Below are 15841 nucleotides of genomic sequence, written 5' to 3' on the forward strand. Positions count from 1 at the left end.
GGCAGAACAAGCAGCACAGCATTGCCTGGGAGGGGTGTGTCAAGTTTGGAGCTGCAGCTTCCAGAGAGACCTGGATAAAACCGAGCTGGGAGAGATCCAAATTGTCTCATTGCACCTTGAAGCTCTGGGTTTAATTTGGGCTCTAAATTGTCACTCCTCGAGTTGCAGGTTTGGCTGAAAGGTGTGAAATGGCTGCGAGCTGGGGGAAGCCTGGGGGGAAGGGGGTTCCTGGAGGTACCTGGGCAGGTGGGCTGGGGTTCCTGGGGGTACCTGGGCAGGTGGGCTGGGGTTCCTGGGGGTTCCTGGGGGTACCTGGGCAGGTGGGCTGGGGTTCCTGGGGGTACCTGGGCAGGTGGGCTGGGGTTCCTGGGGGTACCTGGGGGTTCCTGAGGGTTACCTGGGCAGGTGAGCCAGGAAGGGACTGGAGTTTCTGGGGTACCTGGGGATTCCTGGGTGTTCCTGGGGTTACCTGTCCAGGTGAGCTGCAGTTCTGCAGGGCAGTGCCAGGCTTGCTGCTCCTCTCCCTGAGCTCCAGGATTCCTGGGATGTGCTGGCAGCTGGAACTGGGTCAGTGTGTCACACCCAGCCCGGGCATTGCCTCGGGCACAAAACCAGCCCAGGGCTTCCTTTTGTAGGGGCAGGGTCGTTAAAAATGGGCAGAATGGTTAAAAATGGGCAGGATGGTTAAGAATGGGCAGGATGGTTAAAAATGCCTCCACAGCCCTGCTTGTTGAGGGTTTTTGTTATCAAAATCTAAGTGGAGCAAGTTGCTGAGAACTCCAGGCTTTCTGTTCTGGCAGCGTTGTGGAAGGAAAACTGGAGTTAGTCCTTGTTAAGGGGTTATCTGATGCAGGAATCACCTTTTGGGCAAAGCACTGCAGTAACTGAGGCTCCTGCTTGCTCTGCAAGGTCTCTGATGTCCTTTGCTGTAGGAATAAACACTGTGGGATGCTTTATTTTAATTTTTGCAGTGCTGCTGCCTTGGATTGAGGTGCCATGGGTTAAAACTTGGGATTCCTGTTCAGATTCAGCAGCTCAGTCCATATGAAGTGCCTTTTATGATACTGAAGTTGTTTTTGAAGGGCTGCCGAAGCCTTGCAGTGCATGCAGTGGATAACAAATGCAGCAGAGAGAACTCCTGCCATGCAGCAAACTGGGGCTCCTGCAGCCCTTGGGAAGGCTGGGCCTCAGCAGTGCTTCCTGAACTGATTTGTGTGGTTTTAGGGTGAGTTTATCTTGTCTGTGCAGTCAAACTTTGGAGTTTTTGAGGTCCTGATCTGGATTTAGTCAGAAATAACTATTACATGTTAACTGCCTTGCCTCAGGCAATAATAAACTGTTTTAAAGTCATCCAGATTTATTGCTCTTAAATGTAACCACTTTTTTTTTCTTTTAAATACTGTTTGTGACTAAATAATTTTGTTGTTAGAGAAATGCGTGAGTAACTGTGCACTTCTACAGCAAAGAGGGTGTTTTGGGGGAAAATTTTATTTTCCCTTAATGAGCTGCATATGCTGCTTGATTTCAAGTACAGGAGGATCTGGAATTGTGGAGGAGCAAAATTTAATAGAAATTAACTCTCAATTGTCAAATCCCAAGCACTGTAGATCTTGATCCCTGTGCTGGATGGGAATTTGTCTCTGTTCCTCTTCCCCAGATATTTCCTCTGTTGTGTTTACTTGGCCTTTATGGAGGATATATAAAACTCAAAGCAATTTGAATGTTAAAAATGTGATGAATTGAATACATAAATATTTTTGGGGGAAAGGTGTTAGTTTAAATCCTTGCTGTAATTGTACAGTTGTTTAAAACTGGGCTGAGCAACAGCAAACTTCAAACTTAAAAAATTACATTTGTTTATCTAAGTGCTGGAATCTGATTCTTGGGAACAGAGGGGAAGGGAGGAAAGTTGTCTCAGATATCCTTACACCACATAGCCAATATAGTTTTAATAGATATATAAATATATATAGTTCTAATAGATATATAAATATATATAGCTTTAGTAATCTATTTTGTGCACAGACCTGTCTTGGAGAAGTTTGTCTGTGGTTCTGCAAAGAGATTTTGGGTAGAGTCTGATCTGTGAGAATGGATGGAAATCAGAGTAATTTGTTGGCTTTGAGGGAAAGGAAGTGGATGGAAATAGAAGAATCTGTCCTTTGTGTTCCAGCCTAATTCATCTAAAAATGCCATTTCAGATAAACACATGAGGTTTCCATTAATATTTGTGTGCAGGACAGTTAAATAATGAATTAAGAGCAAGTTTAAAGGAGGTTTTCACGAGCAGGGCTCTCATTATTGTTGGGGAAATGCCTCAGATACTGAGTGAGGCAGGAGAAGCCCATCCAGGCATGCTGGAAATCTGCATTTTGTTGGTGTCATTTTGTGCCAGGTGTGTGGCACTGGGAGGCTGTGCCCCATTTCCCTGGCAGTGCCCAGCCCTGGAGCCAGAGCCGTGCCAGCTCATCCCCTGGCACAGCAGAGGGACAGCCAGGGGCAGGGCTGAGCCCCCCCAGGCTGGGAGACGTCCCCCTGCTCCCAGCTTGGTTTATCCCCTGGAATTCAGGTGTGGGGCTCTGCTCCCTCAGCAGGGCGTGGTGCCAGCCTGTGCCCACCTCCTGGGAGCTCACCTGTGTGCTCTGCTGGGGCTGGCAGCATTTCCACGAGCCTTTTAGCCCTTTCCATGTGTCTTTTGTAGCCCTTTCCATGTGTCTTTAGCATTTTCACGTGGCTTTTTAGCCCTTTCCCAGTGTCTTTAGCCCTTTCCCAGTGTCTTTAGCCCTTTCCATGTGTCTTTAGCCCTTTCCATGTGTCTTTTTAGCCCTTTCCCTGTGTCTTTAGCCCTTTCCCAGTGTCTTTAGCCTTTTCCCTGTGTCTTCAGCATTTCCATGTGTCTTTTTAGCCCTTTCCCTGTGTCTTTAGCCCTTTCCCAGTGTCTTTAGCCCTTTCCATGTGTCTTTAGCCCTTTCCCAGTGTCTTTAGCCCTTTCCATGTGTCTTTAGCCCTTTCCATGTGTCTTTTAGCCCTTTCCAGCACAGCCCCAGGGAAATCCTCGGGGTGGTGTGGGGTCAGGGGTGGGTTTGTTCCAGCTGGAGCTGTCCCAGGGCAGCAGGGTCCCCATCACCTGGGCACAGCTTTACCCTGACACCTGCTGCCTTCTCCAAAGGTCTCTGCAGGAACTCCTGTTGTGGTCAAACTGAGCATTAACTTTGTTTAGCGAGATCAGAAGGGTTTTGTGGCGCTGCTGTGCCCTCAGTGCTGCCAGGTGGATGCTGGCACTCCCCGTTTGTGTCCCTGGGCTGGCACTGGGCACAGGATGGGCCCCAGGGCTGCTGCCTAAAGCCATGTTTGTTCCCACAGCAGGCACTGTTCAGTCACCCAGGAGAGTGAGCTGGCATTATTGGCTCTGCAGAGATCAATAGTGGGGCAGCAGCAGGAGCTGCTCAGAAATCCCAAACCTTTTCTGGAGGAAGGATTCCCAGTCCTGCCAGTGCTGCAGCAAGCTCGAGTCATGGATCTCAGCTGGGTGTCCTGGGCTTTTTCTCCTCTGTACAAAGGTTTCAGTCAACAGGTGCAGGGTTTCAGTCACAAAAGTGTCTTGGTTCACATCAGTTTTGGAAGGGAAAAGTCTCATGTAAAAGTCATTGAAATTAAAACTCAGTTCTTTGTGTGCACCGAGATCGTCCCTCTGGAGACAAGTTTTTGTGCTTCCTCACAATGGCTGAAAATTAGAAGGTTTTCATAATATTTCAGGTTGTAACTGTCTAACAAAGAAACAGAATGTATCCAGCTGAGAAATATACCTTCACTCTTCTTTTCTGGAGCTGCTGGGGCTCTGGCTGCAGAATCCTCCTCAGTATGGAGAGAAGGGTTTGTTCCCATCTGGCCTCACCTGCAGCCCTGCAGAAAGGGGCTGGGAGGGGCTCTCAGTGCTCTCAGAACACTCAGATTCTGCTCCGGAACCTTCCAGTGATGCCAGGAGCTTGTTAGGGCACTGCTTAATTGGGGCCATCTCCTGAAAATCCCAGATGAAGCTGCAGCCCTGTCCTGCTGCCTTGGCTGTGTGTCCTGTGGGATGCCAGGAGCTGGGACAGAGCTGGGCATGGGTGCTGGGGCAGAGCTGGGCACAGGTCCTGGGACAGAGCTGGGGACAGGTCCTGGGATAGAGCTGGGCACAGATCCTGGGATAGAGCTGGGGACAGGTCCTGGGATAGAGCTGGGCACGGGTCCTGGGACAGAGCTGGGCACGGGTCCTGGGGCAGAGCTGGGCACAGGTCCTGGGACAGAGCTGGGCACAGATCCTGGGGCAGAGCTGGGGACAGATCCTGGGACAGAGCTGGGCACAGATCCTGGGGCAGAGCTGGGCATGGGTCCTGGGACAGAGCTGGGCACAGATCCTGGGGCAGAGCTGGGGACAGATCCTGGGGCAGAGCTGGGCACAGATCCTGGGGCAGAGCTGGGCATGGGTGCTGGGGCAGAGCTGGGGACAGGTCCTGGGACAGAGCTGGGCACAGATCCTGGGGCAGAGCTGGGCACGTGTCCTGGGACAGAGCTGGGGACAGGTCCTGGGACAGAGCTGGGCACAGGTCCTGGGATAGAGCTGGGCACAGATCCTGGGGCAGAGCTGGGCACAGGTCCTGGGGCAGAGCTGGGCACAGATCCTGGGGCAGAGCTGGGCACAGATCCTGGGGCAGAGCTGGGCACAGGTCCTGGGGCAGAGCTGGACACAGATCCTGGGACAGAGCTGGGGACAGATCCTGGGGCAGAGCTGGGCACAGGTCCTGGCACTGCTTTCCCAAAACTGCTGCCACGTGGGAAGCACTTGGGAATGAAATTCTCTTCTCCCCCAGCTTTCCCTGGGCCAGGATGTTCCTCCTTGGGGGAAGCTCCCCCATCTCCCTGAGGTCATGGACATGATTCCCCCCTTCCCATGAGCTCTGTGGCCATTTTATTGTAATAGCTTAATTAGTCTGATTAGCTAAATGTACATTATCTAGGGTGAGTGTTTAAATGCTCTTTTGATGGGACTGCACATTGAAAAATCTCATGTTTTGCTGTCTCTGGACTAAAGAATTCTAGAGTGCCAGGTGATGCTGCTTGTATTTAGGCAGTAGACCTTTTAATTAATTAATTAAGCTTTGCAGGAAGTATTTTTACCCTTTAATTAATTGATTAAGCTTTGCATTAAGTTGTTTTTGATCTTCCTTCCTTACTGGAGCATGTATTTTCACTCTTTGCTCTGAGTTTGTTGACTAAAAATTGGAATTTTGGAAAATCGGAATTTTGTGAGAGAATCTTGAGGGAAGCATGGGCTGGAGGCTGGCTTTGCCTGTTTGTTTTGCCCCTGGTTGTGGGTAGAGCTGCAGGAGCCTCTCAGGAGCAGATGGTGCTGGCAGGGCTCCTGCTCAGGACGGAATTCACTCTGAGCCAGCTCCTCCCGGGATCCTGGCGGGGCTGCCCAGCCGTGGCAGTGCCAGAGCTGCTCCAGAACAGCCCCACCACTCCCAGGAGGCTGTGCCAGCCTTTGGGGTGGCTTCTGTCCCTGTCCCACTCCCACAGCCCCTTTCCCTCCAGCCCAGCCCTGTTTTCCTGGGGGATTGGAGCAAAGCTCTGGCAGATGGGTCCCCAGCTCCCCTGGCTCATCCCAGGGATTTCCTCCTTGTGTTCCTGCAAAACATTTGTGTAGGAAAGCCTTCCCATGGGCACGGATCAATCTGCTGCTTCTCCTCCAGTGCTGACCCTGAAACTGCAGCTTTTGTTCTCAGAAGGCAATTTTTGTTCCTTGTTTGGGAATCTCCTTGGGCAGGGCCACCCTGAAGATGGAGGGGTTGGTTTAAAAGGCACTTTTGTTTCCAAACTGCAACGATTCCTGTTGGAGATGGGAAGTGTCTTGGGGTGAAATGGTATTTTTCTCCCTCAATTTGGTATTTCCTGCAATACTGGGATTCATCATTTGATTTTATTCTGGATTGGGTTCTGCATCTCTGGCTCCTGGCTCGGGAAGGGCTTTTCTGCCTGTGAGAAGCTGTGATTTTATGCATAAAACTCCTTTAAAGACTCCTTGGGGAAGGACATAAGACTTGCAGATCCTTGTTTTGAAACAAATGTGCATAAAAGTTACTGTGTAAAATTCTGATGTTTCCTGGCTTCTAAAATTTCACTCAGAACTGTTCATGTGCCTTTGAAATGAAAAGTTTTATCGAGTTAAAATGAAACCTTGGTGCCCTGGGTGTGGAATGTGCCCACTTTAGCTGGTTTTAATTCCGGGAGCTGGGAGCACTGGCTGTGCCACACTCACCCATTCAAACACAGATCTGGAAGTGCTCCCTGCTTCGTTTTGTGTTTTCCTAACACTATGAGTACTTCCAGGAGCGTCTGCAGTACTTCTTGGCTGCTTTGAAATCAGTTTAAACACACTTTAAATGCTTTTTTTGCATGTGAAAGTCTGGCAGGAGCCGTTTTCCTGCAGTTCATCCTGCACAGCCCAGCACTGCCATCTCGTGAGCACTCAGGGTGTGGAGCTGCTGCAGCTCCTCGCATGGAGAACTCCTTTGTGGGGATATTTGCAGCTGAAACGCCACTAAAACATTTTATTTCCCTTACAGATTTCCAGCATTACCTTAAAAAAGTCTATTTTAAAAGCTGTGGTTTCATCCTGAATGGTTTGAGAGTTTGTTTTGGATGTTTTGGAATTGTGCATCTGTATTTCTTGTAAGACTTGCCTGACACTTTGTTCTATTTATGTACATTGCAAATACAAGGCATAATGAAGCTACATTAAAAAAAAAAATCCTTAATTTTATAATTTTTACTGTAGTCTAGCACACGAAAAAAAAGCAAAACTGGGGAAAACTGTTGGGTTTGAACCTAAACAGAAAATGGTGAAGCATTTTGGTGGAAAACTCGTGGGGTGGCAAGCTCTGCACGCTGACAAGCTGAAGGTGGTGAGAAGCTGTTATTTTTGTGACAGGATCCTGATGAGGCACCACTTTCTGTGGTGAGCTGGGGCAGATGCTCTGCCCCTGGTCTATATTTAGCCCCTGTCCGAGCTCTGGGGTGATCCTGGTGTCAGGAGTTCCTGACTGAGTGGGTGTTTGGTTGGGAGCTCCCCATGTCCATGTTAGAGGGTACTTTTACAAACCCCCCCTTGCAGGAGTAGAGGGAGGAAATGAAAAATCTCCCCAGGCTTTTTGTGGAGCTGCTTAGAGCTGGGAGTTAAACACCAAAGGTTTTAAGCCGTGTCTTTTCCTGCCTAGAGCTGGGAGTTAAACACCAAAGGTTTTAAGCAGTGTCTTTTCTGCCCCTTCCCTTCCCCTGTGTCCCCGTGCAGGACTGGAGCTATGGGGTCGGAACACCCGAGCCCGCAGAACCCTGGCTGCAAGATCATGACCTTCCGGCCCTCGCTGGACGAGTTCCGCGACTTCGGCAGGTTCATCGCCTTCATGGAGTCCCAGGGAGCCCACCGGGCTGGGCTGGCCAAGGTGAGGGATGACCAAGGTGAAGGATGGCCAAGGTGAGGAGCTGGCCAGGGTGAGGGATGGCCAAGGTGAGGAGCTGGCCACGGTCAGGGCTGGCCAGGGTGAGGACTGGGCAAGGTGAGGGATGACCAAGGTGAAGGTTGGCCAAGGTGAGGAGCTGGCCAGGGTGAGGGATGACCAAGGTGAAGGATGGCCAAGGTGAGGAGCTGGCCAGGGTGAGGGATGACCAAGGTGAGGGATGACCAAGGTGAAGGATGGCCAAGGTGAGGAGCTGGCCAGGGTGAGGGATGACCAAGGTGAAGGTTGGCCAAGGTGAGGAGCTGGCTTGAGGTAAAGGCTGCTCAGGGGCCTGGAGTTGCCTTCCGAGGGCCCGAGATCTTGTTTGTGTCCATGGAGCGGAGCACAGTGTGCTTTTTGGAACGCTGTATCTGGAATCTCTGGTTTGGTTATGGAGGGAGGAAAGGAGAGGAATGTCCTGCACAGGATCATCCAGTGCAGCCCCTGGCCCTGCACAGACACCCCAACAATCCCACTCTGAGCATCCCTGAGGGCAGCCTCAGGGCTGGGACCACTCCCTGGGGAGGCTGGCACTGCCCCGCGCCCTCTGGTTATGAGAACTTTTCCATGTGAAGCTTCTAAGTTCCAGTACCTGACACGGAACTGCTTGGAAAACTCCAGGACTAAGTGATTAGAAAGGGTATTTCTGTGGCCATGTCAGCACAGGCTGATGGGATCATTTGCTCTGACAAGAACTTGTTAGGAGTGGTGTTTAGCTGGCCTTAATAAAGCACAGTGGAGAAATAAAGCTGTTAGGCATGAAATAATTCTTATTTCTTCTAAAACACAGGTCAATTACTGGGTTTATTGCTGCTCTAAAGAGAGCTGGCTATTGATGAAGAGCTCTCTGTGGAATGTTTCCTTGTCCACTCAAGTGTACAAGCAATTACCTTCCAGGACTCTGCTAGGGAGATTATTTTAATAGAGCTTGTTGGTGACTTCCAGATATTGTAAAGAAATTACTTGTAGGATTAATCTGAGCGTTCCAGGTCAGTTTTGTGTTTCTTGCAGCTGCAGTTCAGAGTCCTGTAGGGGAAGTGGAGCCCCTCGTGCCCCCCAAACCCCCAGCTCCAGTGTCTGTGGCAATTCCATGTTTTTGTTGTCCCTGCTGCAGGTGATTGTTATATGATCCTCCTGGAGCCAGGTCTCAATCTCTTGGAGGTCTATAACACACCCAAGATTGCTCAGATACCTTTGGAGGCATAAATATCAGCAGGATGGCTTCTACTACAATGCTGGAAACAAAAAACTTTAATAAAAGGCAAAATAACAAACAGAAGAACCCATGCAGGCGCAGGAGACCTTTGTGCATTACCTCGCAAAAACCATTTCCTTCCTTTGGGCACAGGTGATCCCCCCCAAGGAGTGGAAGCCGCGGCGCACATACGACGACATCGACGACATGGTGATCCCAGCGCCCATCCAGCAGGTGGTCACGGGCCAGTCGGGGCTCTTCACCCAGTACAACATCCAGAAGAAGCCCATGAGCGTGGGCGAGTACCGGCGCCTGGCCAACAGCGAGAAGTGCGTGCTGCAGGGCCGGGCTGGGCTGGGCTGGGCTGGGCTGGGCTGGGCTGAGCTGAGCTGGGCCAACAGCGAGAAGTGCGTGCTGCAGGGCCGGGCTGGGCTGGGCTGGGCTGGACTGGGCAGGGCTGGGCTGGGCCGGGCCGGGCCGGGCTGGGCTGGGCTGGGCTGGGCTGGGCTGAGCAGGGCAGGGCAGGGCTGGGCTGGGCTGCAGGGCTGGGCTGGGCTGGGCTGGGCTGGACTGGGCAGGGCTGGGCTGGGCCGGGCCGGGCCGGGCTGGGCTGGGCTGGGCTGGGCTGGGCTGAGCAGGGCAGGGCAGGGCTGGGCTGGGCTGCAGGGCTGGGCTGGGCTGGGCTGCAGGGCTGGGCTGAGCTGGGCTGGGCTGAGAAGGGCAGGGCTGGGCTGGGCTGGGCTGCAGGGCTGGGCTGGGCTGGGCTGGGCTGGGCTGGGCTGGGCTGAGAAGGGCAGGGCTGGGCCGGGCCGGGCTGGGAGCAGCCTGGGACAGTGGGAGGTGTCCCTGCCATAGCAGGGTGGCACTGGGTGGGATTTAAGGTCCCTTCCAAGCCAAACCATTCCAGGATAACCAGCTTTGGAGCTTTCCTGGCACCTGAGAGCTGTGGGATAACCTCAGCTCACGTTTCCATGGGCTGGGGATGTGGTGCTGCATGTCCTGTCAGTCAACCCGCCCCGAGGTGGAAAAGGCAGCAGTTCTGTGAATTAAAGGTGAAATGCACCCTCAGAGCTGCTGTGCTGGCTGCTCCCAGGGCTCTGACACCCTGTGTTCCTGCAGGTACTGCACCCCTCGGCACCAGGATTTCGAGGACCTGGAGCGCAAGTACTGGAAGAACCTCACCTTTGTGTCTCCCATCTATGGGGCTGATATCAGTGGCTCCCTCTATGATGCAGTAAGTGCAGAGCTTCTCCTTTATTTGTTTCAGACACAGACACTGACTTCCTGTTTGTGCTTTTCTCATTGAGGAGCAGAATTTCATCAACGTAACCACCCTAAAAAAACCACAGTACCTTTGTGTTTTTCCCCTCATTACAACAGTGGGATTAAGGTTCCCCTGAAATTCGGGATAATAGTCAGTAGAAGCTGTGAAAAGCTGACTTTTAGTAGAAAGATTAGGAAAAGTGTGATTTAAATAAATTCTTTTGCAGACTGTGGCAAAAAAATTGTCTATACCTTGGGTTTTGTTTCTTTTTTAAGGGAATAAAATGGACATTCCTGCTGAAGCCCCTTAGAAAGCAAGAAAAAACCAGTATTTCAAGGAAATGGTGCATCATCAAAAATATTTTTTGATTCTTAACATAAATAATTTGCATTTGGATTTTAAATTATTTACATTCGGATTTTAAATTATTTGCATTTGGATCTTTTCCTTGTAGGCAGCTCCATTAGGATACAATGCACCTGCACACTGAATTATTTTACAATTCAAATTGTTTAAGCTTTTCCATGGTAAAATTTCATCCTCTGCTTCAAGTAATTCTGTAAATGATAAAGGTTTCTCTCTTCTTACTCTTTTTAGGCAGATAATTTAAATCTCTTCCTCTGTAGTTTTCTTTTGAGTGGGAAGTGGCCTTCTTTGGAGTGTTGTCTGATTGTGTGTGAATGTACGAGTGTCTTTTATTATCAGTATGGTTTAATATGGGATTAATTAGAATAAGCAGAGATATCTGAGGTGCTCAGAGCCATGCACATCTCAGGGGTGCAGGGGATTTGGTGCCTGGGGGGAGAATCCCATCCTTTCCTGCTGTGATCAGGGTGGGACACAACCAGCACAGCTGTTCTCAGGTGGTTTCCTGTTTTTACCTGAAGCCCTGAGCTGAGACAGAAGGTTCTGCCCCTTTGGCCACACTGGGGTGTTTCTGATCAGGGGAGGAACATCTGAGAGGAGTGTGCTCTACCCTGGGTGTTCATTACCAGGATAGTTAATTACTGCTGGGGTCTTGCACAGTGCAAGAGCCTCTTCAGGGTGCTGGAGCTCCCTCCTGCCTGTGGTCAGAGAGGAGCACCAAAGAAACCTTCCTGGAAGCAGAGAGTGTTCAGCTAATGCAGGTGACACCAGCACCTGCCCCCTGAGGCCTGCAGGGAGCTGAGGGCTGGCATTCCCAGTACAAACCAGTACAAACCATTTCTGTTCCAGGACGTGGATGAGTGGAACATTGGCAACCTGAACACCCTCCTGGACATGGTGGAGCACGAGTGTGGCATCATCATCGAGGGTGTGAACACTCCCTACCTCTACTTTGGGATGTGGAAGACAACTTTTGCTTGGCACACAGAGGATATGGATCTCTACAGCATCAACTACTTGCATTTTGGGGAGCCCAAATCCTGGTGAGTGAGGGCTCTTGGACACCACTGAAATACCCTTTCCCCAGCTCTACCAAATTCCATCAGGTTTACCTAATCTCTCAATTCCCATTTTTTCTCTCCTCTTCCCTCCTAGTTTACATTTAAAAGCAATTTCACTTTCTTTCATGCTGGCTTGCTCAGAGGCCTAATTCCTGACTTGCAGCAGGATTAGGGAGACTTGTTGACATCACGATTAAAACCAGATTTCAGCACTTGGGGATTTTTGCAAACTAATGCACAGGAGAGCAAATGGGGATGGGAATGTGTGGATGCTCCAGAGGCACTGTAATAGTGAAGCACTGTTGTTCTTGCACTGTGCTCTAAGCAGGAAACATCTGTTACTTTCAGATTTCCATTATTTAAATACATAAATATGTTCACAGCTCCAGGGACGAGTTAAGTGAAAAGGTTACTTTTCCATGGTCATTTTTTGGCGTGATGGTAAAGCATTTTTCAACACTGTTGATGCATAGACTCCTTGGAAATAACTCCCCACAAAAACAGTAGAGAGTTAAGGATGAAATAAAGAATGTAGAGAGTCTGGAATAAGTTACCAAGAGCCAATATGCTTCTTTTTAAATCAATTTAAAAGTATAAGTGCAGAGACTCAGCAGCCCAGGGGAGCTTTGCTGAAGATCTTGATGTGACTAATAAATATTGACATTTGCGTGCAAATTAGAGCAGAAATGTCACAGGGAGGCTCTGCTGTCACCGTGCCCTGGCAGTGGCAGACGAGATCCTCCCACCTCTCAGGGCTATGGCTCCCTGGGGGCTCTGGGTGTTGGTGCCTGTGGCACATAAAAGCCCCCAGGAGCCAGGAGGCTGTAAATGAATGGCTCCAGTGCTCTTTTCCAGGCCTGGGAAGGGGTGGAGGGTGGGGCTGACTCTCTGGAACATGAATGGGAATTTTAAAAATCCTTCCAACACGTCATGAAATCTGTTTCCCAGCATTCCTGGTCTTTGGGCTCTCTGTCCGAGGAGGATTTTGCAGAATCTCTTGTGATACCTCTGGTAAACCAGGTGGAGATCCAGAAATGTGATTCTGGATTGTGACTGGGGTGTGACTGATCCCAGGGAAAGGTTCTTCCCCCTGAGGCTGCTGGGCACTGCCCAGGGAATGTTCCCAGCCCCAAGGCTGCCAGAGCTCCAGGAGTGTTTGGACACTGCTCTGTGACAGGGTGGGCTTGTCGGGGTGTCTGTGCAGGGCCAGGGGCTGGACAGATGATCCTGTGGCTTTCCAGCTCAGAATATGATGCAGTTTGGATCCTGTCAGTTCTTCCTCCAGAATCCCTTCATTCCAGCCCATTTTCCTGGTGCCATCTCCAGCAGATGGTGCCACAGCCCATGGGAAGCTCCTCATCCCCTTTGCCCATGGAGCTCAGGGAGCCCAGCACAGTCCAGCAGGAGCTCAGGGATCCCAGCAGGAGCTCAGGGAGCCCAGCACAGCCCAGCAGGAGCTCAGGGAGCCCAGCACAGTCCAGCAGGAGCTCAGGGAGCCCAGCACAGTCCCAGCAGGCCTGGGCTGCTCCAGGAGGGGTGGCAGCAGCTGGTCTGGCTTTGGGTTGGGTTGTTCCATGCCTTCTCCAGCCATCCTGTGTTTGTGGGAGTCACTTCTCTAAAGTGAAGGTTTTGAGGACAGGCCATGTTCAGAGCAGAAGCTTTTCCCTTTCAGTGGAGTTTCCATGGGTGGGTGTGACAGTGTGTGACACAGGATGTGTCACAGGCTTGTGACAGGATGCCACTGCAGGTTTGCCAGGGCCTCCCTGCTCTTCCCTGGAGCATCAGGCAGGAGTTTGCCACTTCCCAAGGCACTCCTTGTTCTGCACCATGACAGCTCCTCTTAAGAGTTCTCCAGCTCTTCTCTGAACAATCCCTGGCTGCAGACAGTAACTGAATCCCCTTGGAGCAGATCTGGAACTTTCCAGGTACCTGAGCTGTTCTGGCAGTGACTGCAGCTGTCCCAGAGCTCAGCTGGGGGAGCTCTTGGACTGCACTGCTGGAATTCCAGTGCTGCAGCCTGGCTTTGCTCAGGGATGGCTGAAATGTTCGTTCTGTTTTGCTGGCACCACCTCTGTGGAAATTTCCCAGCTTCCTTCATCCTTTTTATAGACTCTGACTCTGACAGTGATCATCTTGGAAGCACCTCAGGGAATAGCAGGAGTGTGGAGAGTTACAAAGTCTACCAGTTTGGGGTTGAGCTCTAAAATAAGAGGCAGAGTTATTGTTTGGCTGTCAGAGATATTTATTCAGTGGAACCAAGGACTCTGTATATTGGTAGTATCTGCCTCAAAATTGCTCGTTAAAAACCATAACTCTTTCTTCATGTCTCCCATAAATTATCAGGGGGTGCTTCTCTCCAGGCTGTAGGAGGGGTGAGGAGCCACCAGCCCTGCTGCCTTCTGAAGGGAAGGGGAGAAAGGAGCTGCTTCCCTCACACACCTCCTTTGAGAGGGTTTTAGGAAAAATCTGTGTTTATTTCACAGAACCCCAGAATTGTTTGGGTTGGAAGTGACCTCTGGGGACCCCCCCAGTCCAACCCATGCCAAGGTGGGGTCACCTGGAGCAGGTGACACAGGAATATGTCCAGGTGGGTTTGGGATGTCTCCAGAGAGGGAGGCTCCATGGGCAGCTGGCCCAGAGCTCTGCCACCCTCCATGGAAAGAAATCCTTCCTCAGGTTGGGGTGGAGCACCATCCTGTGACACCTTAGGGGTGTTTGCATGGATTGCTGAGGTGTTTGTATGGATTGCTGAGGTGTTTGTATGGATTGCTGAGGTGTTTGTATGGATTGCTGAGGTGTTTGTGTGATTGCTGGGATCCTCTCTCAGCCTTCCCTTCCCCAGACTGTCCAGACCCAGCTCCTGCAGTCCCTGCTCAAGGCAGAGCTGTGGGAAAGCTGAAATTCCTTCTCAGGGAGCTCTGGGTGGAAGTTTGGACCACAAAGAGCCATCTCTGGGTGGCAAAGGAATTGTTCTCCTGGGCTAGGGGGGATCATTACTGAGCATTTTGTGTCTCTCATTTCTGTCTTTGCAATTTTGTATTTTCCCCCCTACCAAAGAGTTGTTTTGGGGCCTGTTGGGATTGCAGGTAAAATCAATGTGTGGCTACACCAGCTGAAGGTGGAGGCTAAAGAGCACCTGCCTGGTGTGACAGGTCTGTGTGAGTGTCCCTGTCACTGCAGAGGTGCCAGCCCCCCCTGGCTGGCTCTGCCTGGCTGCAGCACTCAGGGGCACTGGGATGGATGCACCCCAGAGCTCCTCAGCACCAGGAGGAGCAGCTGGGCAATGAAAGGTCACCCAGTGATGAGGGAAGGCAAAGGGGTAATGGCAGAGAGCCATTTTCCTGTTTGCAGCCTCATTAAATGATTTATCTGTGCCTGTAGATTGCATTTGTTTATTGAGCTCTGCTGCTGTAGCAGGGCTGGTGGTGTTCATCCCACCCTGCCCTGGGCTGGCCTCACCCCTCTCCAGGGGGATTTTCTCTCTGGATGTGCAGTTCCCAGGCACAGGCTCTGCTCCTCACCCTTCTCACACTGCTGCTGTTGCAGCTGGAGATTCAGTCTGACAGCTGGGGCAGGAGGCTTGGGAGCTGTGGGCACTTCCTGCAGCACCCGGGCTGGGAGCACTTGTGTAACCTCATGTGAAGCCCCTCAGGCAGGAGCTGCCAGATCCAGCCTTTCACTTGCTTTTGTCTCAAATTACAGTAAAACGTCCCTCTCGCATTAGGAATTTAATTGCCACCTTTTCACAGTCTCAAACTTTTGAAATAACTGAAATGTATTTAATTCTGCAGCCCCGTATTCAACCTCTGGTGGTGGGAATTTTGGCTGTATCAATTATACATATTGTGTATAATTACCTCATACACTCCTGTGTGAGATCTAAAATTGAGCATATTGTCAAACGGTGCAAGCAGAAACTGATTTCATAATGACAGAAGCAACAAAGCTGAGTGCCAGGCCTCATTCTTCATGGTTATTATGGCATTTTATTGAGGAATGGATGTGGCTCAGCCTTTGCAATTCCAAAAGAATATTTTTAGACACTGAGGTGCTCCACCAGCTTCCTTTTATCTCCATAAAGATGTGCAGTCCCTACCTGGAGGCTTCCTGGCGTGGGGAAGTGCTGCAGGAAACTTTGAAGCTGAGTCTTGTGAATTTGCCTGATACACTTCAGGAGTGTAACATCTTGTTTTGTCAATACCACCTGATTGGGTGATACAGTTATTTTTCTTGGATATTTTGTGATCTTGCTGTACAGTAACAGTGTTTGATTTACCTTCCCTGAGTGCTGGTGGGATGTTACACTCTCCCTTCTCCCAGAAACCTCAGGTGTTAAACCAGACTGACACTGAGGAAGGTAATTGATTTTTATAAAATGTCCCTTTTCCCTTATCATGATGGATGTTTAATCCCCTTT

At 50.6% G+C, this 15841-nt stretch overlaps 1 protein-coding gene across 6 annotated transcripts in view; it reads left to right on the plus strand.

The window, feature by feature from the left end:
• The window catches only part of KDM4B (lysine demethylase 4B), a 73083-nt gene that overhangs the window by 4140 nt on the left and 53102 nt on the right, over positions 1 to 15841 (plus strand). For 4 of the 6 annotated variants that reach the window (XM_064396188.1, XM_064396182.1, XM_064396183.1 and 1 more), the window contains exons 2-5: positions 7334 to 7484; positions 8887 to 9062; positions 9853 to 9967; positions 11213 to 11406. In XM_064396188.1, the coding sequence (XP_064252258.1) occupies positions 7344 to 7484; positions 8887 to 9062; positions 9853 to 9967; positions 11213 to 11406 (626 nt within the window). In that variant the 5' untranslated portion in view covers positions 7334 to 7343. Of the gene's footprint in view, positions 1 to 7333; positions 7485 to 8886; positions 9063 to 9104; positions 9141 to 9635; positions 9786 to 9852; positions 9968 to 11212; positions 11407 to 15841 lie in introns of those variants that run through there. The other 2 variants (XM_064396186.1, XM_064396187.1) reach the window with 2 other exon arrangements.

The sequence above is a fragment of the Passer domesticus genome, chromosome 21 (genome assembly GCF_036417665.1).
Source record: "Passer domesticus isolate bPasDom1 chromosome 21, bPasDom1.hap1, whole genome shotgun sequence".
Classification (NCBI taxonomy): Eukaryota; Metazoa; Chordata; class Aves; order Passeriformes; family Passeridae; genus Passer; species Passer domesticus.